Genomic DNA, 12,450 nt, shown 5'->3' with positions numbered 1-12,450 from the left:
AGCGACTCTGTTATTGATCATATATAAATAAAAGAATGACCAGGGTGAGGGTAGGGCCGGTCAAGGACAGTAGTGGGAACTTGTGCATGGAGTCAGAAGAGATAGGAAAGGCGTTGAATGAATACTTTTCTTCAGTGTTTACAAAGGAGAGGGGCCATGTTTTTGAGGATGTGTGTGTGATTCAGGCGGGGAGGCTGGAGGAAGTAGATGTTCTGAGGAAGGATGTATTAGCAATTTTTTAAAACCTGAGGGTCGACAAGTCCCCTGGGCCAGATGGGATATACCCAAGGATTCTTTGGGAGGCAAGGGATGAGATTGCAGAGCCTTTGGCTTTGATCTTTGGGTCCTCGCTGTCCACGGGAATAGTGCCAGAGGACTGGAGAGTGGCGAATGTTGTTCCTCTGTTCAAGAAAGGGAATAGGAATGACCCTGGTAATTATAGGCCACTTAGTCTTACTTCGGTGGTCGGGAAGATAATGGAAAAGGTCCTGAAGGATAGGATTTATGACCAGTTGGAAAGATGCAGCTTAATCCGGGATAGTCAATACGGATTTGTGAAGGGCAAGTCTTGCCTCACAAATTTGATTGAATTCTTTGAGGAGGTAACTAAGTGTGTAGATGAAGGTAGAGCAGTTGCTGTCGTATACATGGATTTTAGTAAGGCGTTTGATAAGGTTCCCCATAGTCGGCTCATGAAGAAAGTAAGGAGGTGTGGGATAGAGGGAAATTTGGCCAATTGGATAAGTAACTGGCTATCACATAGAAGACAGAGGTGGATGTAAAATGTTCAGACTGGAGACCACTTACCAGCGGTGTACCACAGGGATCAGTGCTGGGTCCTCTGCTATTTGTGATTTTTATCAATGACTTGGAGGAGGGGGCTGAAGGGTGGGTCAGTAATTTTGCTGATGACACCAAGATTGGTGGAGTAGTGGATGAGGGTGGAGGGCTGTTGTAGGCTGCAAAGAGACATTGATAGGATGCAGAGCTGGGCCAGAAAATGGCAGATGGAGTTTAACCCTGATAAGTGCGAGGTGATTCATTTTGGTAGAAAGAATTTGAATGCGGATTACAGGGTCAACGGCAGGGTTGAGGAATGTGGAGGAACAGAGAGATCTTGGGGTTCATGTCCACAGATCTCTTAAGGTTGCCACTCAAGTGGATAGAGCCGTGAAGAAGGCTTATAGTGTGTTAGCGTTTATTAACAGGGGGCTTGAGTTTAAGAGTCGCGGGATTATGCTGCAACTATACATGACCCTGGTGAGACCACATTTGGAGTATTGTGTGCAGTTCTGGTCACCTCATTATAGGAAGGATGTGGAAGCATTGGAAAGGGTGCAAAGGAGATTTACCAGAATGCTGCCTGGTTTGCAGGATAGGTCTTACGAGGAAAGGTTGAGGGAGCTAGGGCTTTTCTCTTTGGAGCGGAGGAGGGTGAGAGGCGACTTAATAGAGGTTTATAAGATAATGAGGGGGATAGATAGAGTGGACGTTCAGAGACTATTTCCTCGGGTTGTAGGTTCTTTACTCAGAGAGTGGTTAGGGTGTGGAATGGACTGTCTGCTGTGATAGTGGAGTCGAACACTTTAGGAACTTTCAAGCGGTTATTGGATAGGCACATGGAGCACACCAGAATGACAGGGAGTGGGAGAGCTTGACTTGGTTTCGGACAATGCTCGGCACAACATCGAGGGCCGAAGGGCCTGTTCTGTGCTGTACTGTTGTATGTTCTATCATGTGATACAAAATGATCAGGGGGTTGGATCGGGTGGACAGTGAGAGCCTTCTCCCGCGGATGGAAATGGCTGGCACGAGGGGACATAGCTTTAAACTGAGGGGTAATAGATATAGGACAGAGGTCAGAGGTAGGTTCTTTACGCAAAGAGTAGTGAGGCCGTGGAATGCCCTACCTGCTACAGTAGTGAACTCGCCAATATTGAGGGCATTTAAAAATTTATTGGCTAAACATATGGATGATAATGGCATAGTGTAAGCTAGATGGCTTTTGTTTCGGTGCACCATCGTGGGCCAAAGGGCCTGTACTGTGCTGTATCGTTCTATGTTCTATGTGCAATCTCAGGAAGACAGACGTTTAATGGGACAGAATTGGACCTTCTCGTGTCTTGCGATTTCCACATTTGTTCAAATGTGAAGCGACATCAGAACGGGGATAAAACAGTCCTATGAGCTGTTGGGTTTGGGAATGCTCTGTCTGAGGAGGAAGATGGGAAGCAGGGTCAATAGTAAATTGCACAAGGGAATTGGATAAATACTGGAAAAAGAAAAAATATTGCGGGGCCTGGAGGGAAGAGGAGGGGCAGGTAGAACCAAAGGGATACCTCTTCCAAAGAGCCGACACAGGCATGATGGGGCAAATGGCCTCCTTCTGCGGTCTATCATTTGATGATTCCATGTCAAGAAGACCAAAAGCAAAACAGAAAATTGTAACAAAAGACGCTGGGGATAAATGTTGCGTGAAGTTTCACACAAAAATGGCCACATGTTCTCGCATCACCTTTGATGAGATTGTTTGTTGCAAACTAAACCGCAATCCTGTCCCTTTGCATTCACCTTGATCAAACATTCTTACACTCTCTCTTTTATGAAAATCACATCAAAGACTCAAGAGGGAGAATATATTGAGTACGAGCAGAGCTTGGCAGCTCATTCTCCTCGAAGCTGCAAGGAGAGTTGGACATACCCCGCTGCGAAGCATGTAATAATCCAGAGTACGGCCAGAATCCAGCCAAATCCCCTTCCTTGGATCATCATCCGACAGGAACAATCCATAATCGGAAGCTGAAAAACAGGAATGAACAGAGATTGTTGTGTGACGAATTGGTTTGCACTTGGAGCTGATGATTCAGGACAGCCCAGTCGAATGTACTGAATTTGTACATCCTGTTATTATCCCAGCGCCAAGCTCATTCCAAAATGCAAATACAATCGAGCTCAGAACTAACAGGCAGTCTTTCTCCTCATCCCATTCCCTCCCTGCATCGCTCCATGACCTCAACTCTACCGCCTTCGCCCTCCTCCCCTTCTCCCTCCTCTACTCACTCCTTCCCCCCGGTCCCTCCTCTACCCCCTCCCAGTCCTCCACGTGCCTCCTATTCTACCCACTCCTCCCCCTGCCCACTCCCCTACCCATCCCCCTCCTCTCTTGCCCACTCCCCATTCCCTCGCTTCTACCCCATCATCCATTTCCTGCCTCCTCCCCTCTGTCCGCTCCATCCCTCCCTGCCTTCTCCAGCAAGCTTCATTCCTCGCTTTGCCCTTTCCCTCTGTCCTCCAAGCCTGCCCTCTCCTCCACCCCACCCCCTCCTAAGGCTCCGACTGCTTTCTGCCCTTGGTCTTTGGGGTTCACAGCCAATGGAATGTTGAGCGAGTTGGAAAGCCAGTGGCTGATTCCTCTCCTGCACTGGCAGCCGTGCATTTGGCTGCCTGGGCCCCGAGGTTCTGGAATTCCCTCCCGCAACCTCCATCACCAGCAACACCCCCCTCTCCCACTAGCCCCCGCCATCCCCCTTTTCTCTTTACTCAGAGAGTAGTAAGGGTGTGGAATGCCCTGCCTGCAACAGTAGTGGACTCGCCAACACTAAGGGCATTCAAATGGTCATTGGATAGACATATGGACGATAAGGGAATAGTGTAGATGGGCTTTAGAGTGGTTTCACAGGTCGGCGCAACATCGAGGGCCGAAGGGCCTGTACTGCGCCGTTATGTTCTATGTTTTTCAAAACGCTCCTTAAAAACCACCTGTATCCTGTCCAAACAATATTTAGTGTGTGATGCAAGTTGTTGCTATAGTTACGATTAGGTTTATTCTGCCCGTTATTCTACACAGTTTCTTTACTGAACTGCAGGTGGAGTAAGAACCACGCCAGCGAAGGCATTTCCGCTGGAGGGGAGAATAAATGCTCAGGACCCACGGCCTCACCTTGTCCCATCTGTGCCTCGGGCACACGCTCTCGGATTATGCGACAGGCATCGTAAACCACAGTGGAAGGTTCAAATTGCATCGTCTTGACAACATTGCACTGGCGGACGCAGATCTTCAGTGACAGGGCCACCATGGTGCCAAGCAAACAGAAACTGTCCCCTCACCACACCTGGGGGAGAAAGCAGAGAGAGTTCCTTCACTTTACAAATAAACAGGAATTGAAAATTCATTCACTGGATGGGAACATTGTTGGTAAGACCGCATTGTCCATCCCGAGTTACCCTTGAAAAGATGGTGGTGAGCTGCCTTCTTCAGCCGCTGCAGTCCATGCCGTGTGGGTGCACCCACAGTGCTGTTCATAGAATCATAGAATCCGTTCAATGCAGGAGGCCATTCAGCCCATCGGGTCAGCACCGACCCTCTGAAAGAGCGCCCTCCCCAGGTCCACGCCTCCACCCTATCCCTGTAACCTCAGATAACATTTGGACATTGAGGGGCAATTTCTGATGGCCAATCCACCTAGCCTGCACATCTTTGGACTGTGGGAGGAAACCGGAGCCCCCGGAGGAAACCCACGCACACACGGGGAGAACGTGCAGACTCCGCACAGACAGTCACCCAAGCTGGAATCGAACCCGGGTCCTTGATGATGCGAGGAAGCAGTGCCAAGCTAAATTGCCCCTTAGTGTCCAAAAGGTTAGGTGGGGTTACTGGGTTACGGGGCTAGGGTGGAGGCGAGGGCCCTGTTTACAAGGGCCGGTGCAGACTCGATGGGTGGAATGGCCTCCTTCTGCACTGTAAATTCTATGACACCATCCGGTTCTATGTAACATTCTAGGCCTCTGATAAATAAGTGGGACTCTCAGCAAGCCTTGGGTGCTTGTCACAAAATTCCCACCCGAACCACAAACATCAGATTGGTCTGTCCCTGACACAACACCCTGAGTGTACCAGAAAGTCGTGTCAAATACAAGAAAAATATTGGCACGGATTTATCAAGAAAGAGACAGTCAGACTCGCCACACTGTCAGGAATGATACTGTTCTGCATTGATGCAAACATCCGAAAACTATTGTCTACATTAATCAAATCAGGTCAGCAAGAAACAAAAATGTAATTTTACAAAGCTGGAGACTCGGTGTAAGGACGCGGAGAGCGTGCAGCAAAGTGCTGTGAAGTGGGGAATGAGCAGCTCGCCATCACTATAGTCAGATCCTGACAGAAGCTGGAATAAACACCACAACCACACATATTCAACACCAACATCCTCAATCAGCTAGCAAATACCCTGGCTGCTTCATGATGCTGTGTGCGTGTGTAAGGTGCGCTTTGTGTTAATCATTCAAAGACTGGGTCAGGTAGAAGAACAAAGAAAATTACAGCACAGGAACAGGCCCTTCGGCCCTCCCAGCCTGCGCCGATCCAGATCCTTTATCTAAACCTGTCGCCTATTTTCCAAGGAAAATTATTTTCATTCAAGATTAATACCGATAGCACAGGGTGATTATTTAACCAAAATTAAATTCACTTTACCCGAAGGTTCCAAAATGAATTACAATTCAATTCACATCCAGCGGGTTCAGTGTGTGGCACTCACCTCCGGGTCGGAGGTTGTGGGTTCAGCTCTTACTGCAGCGACCGGAGCACTTAATCCAGCTGACACTGTCAGTGCAGTACTGAGGGAGTGCCGCACTGTCAGAGGGTCAGTGCTGAGGGAGTGCCGCACTGTCAGAGAGTCAGTACTGAGGGAGTGCTGCACTGTCAGACGGTCAGTACTGAGGGAGTGCCGCACTGTCAGAGGGTCAGTACTGAGCGAGTGCTGCACTGTCAGAGGGTCAGTACTGAGGGAGTGCCGCACTGTCAGAGGGTCAGTACTGAGGGAGTGCTGCACTGTCAGAGGGTCAGTACTGAGGGAGTGCTGCACTGTCAGGGGGTCAGTACTGAGGGAGTGCTGCACTGTCAGAGGGTCAGTACTGAGGGAGTACTGCACTGTCAGAGGGTCAGTACTGAGTGAGTGCTGCACTGTCAGAGGGTCAGTACTGAGGGAGTGCTGCACTGTCAGAGGGTCAGTACTGAGGGAGTGCTGCACTGTCAGAGGGTCAGTACTGAGGGAGCGCCGCACTGTCAGAGGGTCAGTACTGAGGGAGTACTGCACTGTCAGAGGGTCAGTACTGAGTGAGTGCTGCACTGTCAGAGGGTCAGTACTGAGGGAGTGCTGCACTGTCAGAGGGTCAGTACTGAGGGAGTGCTGCACTGTCAGAGGGTCAGTACTGAGGGAGCGCCGCACTGTCAGAGGGTCAGTACTGAGGGAGTTCTGCACTGTCAGGGGGACAGTAATGAGGGAGTGCTGCACTGTCAGGGGGTCAGTACTGAGGGAGTGCTGCACTGTCAGAGGGTCAGTACTGAGGGAGTGTTGCACTGTCAGAGGGTCAGTACTGAGGGAGTGCCGCACTGTCAGAGGGTCAGTACTGAGGGAGTACTGCACTGTCAGAGGGTCAGTACTGAGTGAGTGCTGCACTGTCAGAGGGTCAGTACTGAGGGAGTGTTGCACTGTCAGAGGGTCAGTACTGAGGGAGTGCTGCACTGTCAGAGGGTCAGTACTGAGTGAGTGCTGCACTGTCAGAGGGTCAGTACTGAGGGAGTGCTGCACTGTCAGAGGGTCAGTACTGAGGGAGTGCCGCACTGTCTGAGGGTCAGTACTGAGTGAGTGCTGCACTGTCAGAGGGTCAGTACTGAGGGAGTGCCGCACTGTCAGAGGGTCAGTACTGAGGGAGTGCTGCACTGTCAGAGGGTCAGTACTGAGGGAGTGCTGCACTGTCAGAGGGTCAGTCCTGAGGGAGCACCGCACTGTCGGAGAGTCAGTCCTGAGGGAGCACCGCACTGTCAGAGGGTCAGTCCTGAGGGAGCACCGCACTGTCGGAGAGTCAGTACTGAGGGAGCACCGCACTGTCAGAGGGTCAGTATTGAGGGAGTGCTGCACTGTCGGAGATGCCATCTACAGGGTGAGGGAGGCAGAATGTGAACTGTAAGGTCCACACGTTCCCGGTCCCATCAATTCGACAGCACCATTTGGTTTTTCTTCATTTGTTTTTGTGATGTGACCGAATCAAGACAAGGCAGTTGGTGACCCCATTGACGCTGGCACTTCTGGAGGCTCAGATGCACCAATGGGAAGAGATGAATATCATGGTGAGATCTCCCAAGTTATCAGAGCAGTCCCCTCGAACTCCATCTCCATTCTAGAAATGACTCTATCCTGTGATTGGGAAACAGGGCTTCACCAATGTCCAGGATCGCTGGTCCCTTTGGCAATGTTCAGACTTCAATCTGCTTGAATTCTGTAAGGATTCTTCAACAATCAATGGTGATATCCTCGGTCAAACTTTCAAACAGACATACCTTTGTAGCAATGTATCAACAAGATACACAAGGCTGCCTACCAGACACACCTAAACACACACGACTGTGGGGCAAAACTTTACTCCATCTACATGTTTGCTGATGACATGACCGTAGTGGGTCAGATCGCGAATAACAATGAGTCACGAGTACAGGAGGGAGCTAGAGAACCTAGTAGGGTGGTGTAATGACACAATCTCTCCCTCAATGTCAGCAAAACTAAGGAGCTGGTCATTGACTTCAGGAAGCAAAGTATCGTACACACCCCTGTCAGCATCAACGGGGCCGAGGCGGAGATGGTTAACAGCTTCAAATTCCTAGGTGCGCTCATCACCAACAACCTGTCCTGGTCCACCCATGTTGATGCTACCACCAAGAAAGCACAACAGCGCCTATACTTCCTCAGGAAACTAAGGAAATTCGGCATGTCCACATTAACCCTTACCAACTTTTACAGATGCACCATAGGTAGGTCATCCCCCCCAACAGCATCCAAAACGGTATACTTGTTTTGAAGGGGAACGGCCACGAGGGATCCCTGCACTGTCTGCCTGCTTGTTTTTTTCCCCCTGACTGTAACCCAGCTATTCTTGTCCTGTACCTTGGGTGTGGTTACCTCCCTGTAACTCTTCTCAATCACCCCCTCTGCCTCCCGGATGATCCGAAGTTCATCCAGCTTCAGCTCCAGTTCCCTAACACGGTCTTTGAGGAGCTGAAGTTGGGTGCACTTCCCGCAGGTATAGTCAGTGGGGACACCGGTGGTATCCCTCACCACCCACATCCTACAGGAGGAGCATGTAACTGGCCTAGCCTCCATCCCCTCTTACCTTAAAGAATATAGCTGCTGTGTGGACTAACTAGATCTCCGCCCTCCGACTCTGCTCCCAGTCAGCTACACTTCCTGTAAACTCCTGGCTCTCTTCGCACTCTTTGCGGAAATGTCGGAAACAAAATGAAAGGAGCACCTTACTCCCTCCTCACCTAACTCCCTCGGTCACCAAACTCTCACTATCGCACTCAAAAAGCACCAAATTCAGCACTCCCTCGGTCACCAAACTCTCACTATCGCACTCAAAAAGCACCAAATTCAGCACTCCCTCGGTCACCAAACTCTCACTATCGCACTCAAAAAGCACCAAATTCAGCACTCCCTCGGTCACCAAACTCTCACTATCGCACTCAAAAAGCACCAAATTCAGCACTCGGGTGCAAAGAAGATTTACCAGGATGTTGCCTGGAATGGAGAGTAGGTCTTACGAGGAAAGGTTGAGGGTGCTAGGCCTTTTCTCATTAGAGCGGAGAAGGATGAGGGGCGACTTGATAGAGGTTTATAAGATGATCAGGGGAATAGATAGAGTAGACAGTCAGAGACTTTTCCCCCGGGTGGAACAAACCATTACAAGGGGACATAAAGTTAAGGTGAAAGGTGGAAGATATAGGAAAGATATCAGAGGTAGGTTCTTTACCCAGAGAGTAGTGGGGGCATGGAATGCACTGCCTGTGGAAGTAGTTGAGTCGGAAACATTAGGGACCTTCAAGCAGCTATTGGATAGGTACATGGATTACGGTAAAATGATATAGTGTAGATTTATTTGTTCTTAAGGGCAGCACGGTAGCATTGTGGATAGCGCAATTGCTTCACAGCTCCATGGTCCCAGGTTCGATTCCGGCTTGGGTCATTGTCTGTGCGGAGTCTGCACGTCCTCCCCATGTCTGCGTGGGTTTCCTCCGGGTGCTCCGGTTTCCTCCCACAGTCCAAAGATGTGCGGGTTAGGTGAATTGGCGAATGATAAATTGCCCTTAATGTCCAAATTGCCCTTGGTGTTGGGTGGAGGTGTTGAGTTTGGGTAGGGTGCTCTTTCCAAGAGCCGGTGCAGACTCAAAGGGCCGAATGGCCTCCTTCTGCACTGCAAATTCAATGATAATCAATGATTAATCTAGGACAAAGGTTCGGCACAACATCGCGGGCCGAAGGGCCTGTTCTGTGCTGTATTTTCTCTGTTCTATGTTCTATGTTCTATAGAAAGCATCCTATCGGGCTGCATCACAGCCTGGTATGGCAACTGCCCGGCCCAGGACTGCAAGAAATTTCAGAGAGTCGTGAACACCGCCCAGTCCATCACATGAACACACCTCTCATCCATGGATTCTGTCTACACCTCCCCCTGCCTGGGGAAAGCGGGCAGCATCATCAAAGACCCCTCCCACCCGGCTTACTCACTTTTCCAACTTCTTCCATCGGGCAGGAGATACAGAAGTCTGAGAACTCGCACTAACAAATTCAAAATAACTTCTTCCCCACTGTTACCGGACTCCTGAATGACCCTCTTGTGAACTGATCTGATCTCACCACACATCACCTCTACTCAGTACCACGACAATCCATATGATCTGTCCGATGTAGGTGTCTATGTATTACATTGTGTATTTATTGTATGTCCTTTGTTTTCCTGAATGGAATGATCTGTTGGACTGAACGCAGAACAATACTTTTCAATGTACCTCAGTACATGTGACAATAAACAAATCCAAAATCCAAATCAACAGTGTCGAGTTTACATGGTGTCGTTGGCTAGGCCAGCATTTTTTGCCCATCCCGAACCCCTACCGGGCAGCACGGTGGCACAGTGGTTAGCACTGCTGCCTCACAGCACCAGGGACCTGGGTTCGATTCCCTGCTGGAGTCACTGTGCTGAGTCTGCACATTCGCCCCGTGTGTGCGTGGGTTTCCTCCGGGTGCACCGGTTTCCTCCCACAGTCCAAAGATATGCAGGTTAGGCGGATTGACCATGATAAATTGCCCTTTAGTGTCCAGGGAGGTGCAGGTTCAGTTATGGGGACACAGGTGTTGAGTGCTCATTCGAAGGGTTGGTGCAAATTCGATGGGCCGAATATGCTCCTTCAGCACTGTAGCGATTCTATGAATTGTCTTGAGAAGGTGGTGCTGATTTGCCTTCTTGAACGGCTGCATGTGGTGTAGGTACATCCATAGTGCTGTTAAAGACTTGGAGGGGAACCATCCAGGTATCTACTGCCCTTGACCTTCTAGGTGGTAGTGGTCGTGGGGTTGGAAGGTGCTGTCAAAGGAACCTTGGTGAGTTGTTGCAGTGCATCTTGTCGATGGTGCACACGGCTGTCACTGGGCGTCAGTGGTGGAGGGATTGAATGTTCGTGGATAGGGTGCCAATCAAGCTTTGTCCTGGATGGTGTTGAGCTTCTTGTGTTGTTGGAGCCTCACTCATCCAGGCAAGTGGAGAGTATTCCATCACACTCCTGACTTCTGCCTTGTAGGTGGTGGACAGGCTTTGTGGGGTGAATTACTCACTACAGGATTTCCAGCCTCTAACCTGTTCTTGTACACAGTGTTTATCTGGTGAGTCGAGTTCAGCTTCTGGCCAATGGTGATGCACCTTCCCCTCACTACCTGGATCCTAGGCAGGACTGAAGACTTCAGAAGTGGAGAGCAGCAACAGGGTGACCTTGCACAGGCATTGTCCAGCAGCAGACTGTGAGATTCCAGGCTAGGATTTGAAATACCACCTCCTTAAGACGGTGCCAAATCCACACATATGTCTGAGCACAAGACAGGCGTGTGCTTGCAATCAATAATTTCAAACAGTAGATATAACAATCAGGCCTCTGTTGTTATCCATTGTGTCCTTAGACTGGTTTAGATCATGGCTCCTTGGACCCACGTGCTGCACAAGTTGCAACGCCCCGACTGGAGACACCAGAGGCTGATGTGATGCCCTGGGTTTTACAAAGTAATCATGGCCGGAATTCTCCGTCCGTTGGAATTCCCTGTTCCCGTCGGCAGTGCACTCCCGCCCTCGGGTCTCCCGGCGGGGTAGGGTGGCCTCAATGGGAAATCTCATCGGCACGCGGCGGGAGCAGAGAATCCCGCTGCCCAGAAACACGCGGTCCGGGGAATCGGAGAAGCCAGTATCCGCTGCCACAAAACACGGGATCCAAACCAAAAGGAAAATACCGCAGGCGCTGGAAAATCAGAAATAAAATCTGAGTGCTGGAAAAGCTCAGCTGGTCTGGCAGCATCTGTGGAGAGAGAAACGGAGTTAATGCCCCACACCTAAGGGACATGTTCGCGGACTCACTGGCAGGGGGCAGCCTGCCCCCAACGCTAGGCAAGGCCACAATCTCACTAATATACCCCAAAAAGATAAAGACCTGACGGAATGTGAATCATACAGACCCATTTCACTGCTGAACGTGGATGCGAAAATACTCGCAAAGGTCCTGACCAATAGGTTGGAGGGCTGTGTACCAGAGGTGGTCACAGAGGACCAAACCGGCTTTGTCAAAGGTAGGCAACTCACAGCCAACATCAGGCGGCTGCTGAACGTAATAATGACCCCTCCCCCACCCCCCGGACCCCGGGGAGAGAATACCAGAGGTGATCGTCTCCCTGGACACAGAAAAGGCCTTCGACAGTCGAATGGAGCTACCTCCTCGAGGTACTGGAGCGGTTCAGGCTAGGAGTGGGATTCACCGCCTGGGTGAGGCTCCTGTACATCGCTCCCAAAGCGAGTGTCCGAACTAACACCACCAGCTCTGAATACTTCCAGCTACAGAGAGGAACAAGACAGGGCTGCCCCCTGTCCCCACTCTTGTTCGCGCTAGCGATCGAACCCCTGGCGATAGCCCTGCGGGTGTGAAAAGCTGGAAGGGAATCCGGAGAGGAGACAGAGAGCACAGAGTCTCGCTCTATGCAGATGACTGGCTCCTCTCGGTCTCGAAGCTACAGGAGGAACTGACGGCAATACTGCAAATACTGAAAGAGTTTGGAACCTTCTCGGGCTACAAACTTAACCTGGGCAAAAGCGAGGCATTCCCGGTGAACCCAAACGGGGGAGGGACAAAGCTGAAGGGGGCTCCCGTTCAAAATGGCCCAGAACATATTCCGCTGCCTGGGGATCCAAATAGCCAGAGACTGGACACAGATCCACAAGTGGAACCTGACCAGCCTGGTGGAGGAAGTCAGAAAAGACCTTCAACGGTGGGGCTCACTCCCACTCTCCCTGGCGGGGGGAGTGCAGGCGATCAAGATGAACGAACTGCCAAGGTTCCTCTTCCTGTTTAGATCCATCCCG

The 12,450-nt window shown here is 50.6% G+C and overlaps 1 protein-coding gene across 1 annotated transcript in view; it reads right to left on the bottom strand.

The window, feature by feature from the left end:
• The window catches only part of LOC140404494 (talin-2-like), a 392,578-nt gene that overhangs the window by 282,112 nt on the left and 98,016 nt on the right, over positions 1 to 12,450 (bottom strand). Inside the window, 2 exon segments of the mRNA XM_072493108.1 lie at positions 2,702 to 2,799; positions 3,941 to 4,112. Of these exon segments, the coding sequence (XP_072349209.1) occupies positions 2,702 to 2,799; positions 3,941 to 4,076 (234 nt within the window). The 5' untranslated portion in view covers positions 4,077 to 4,112.

Source organism: Scyliorhinus torazame, chromosome 30 (genome assembly GCF_047496885.1).
Source record: "Scyliorhinus torazame isolate Kashiwa2021f chromosome 30, sScyTor2.1, whole genome shotgun sequence".
Taxonomy (NCBI): domain Eukaryota; kingdom Metazoa; phylum Chordata; class Chondrichthyes; order Carcharhiniformes; family Scyliorhinidae; genus Scyliorhinus; species Scyliorhinus torazame.
The sequence above is the reverse complement of the archived record's forward strand: the minus strand, read 5'-3'. Positions and strand labels throughout refer to the sequence as shown.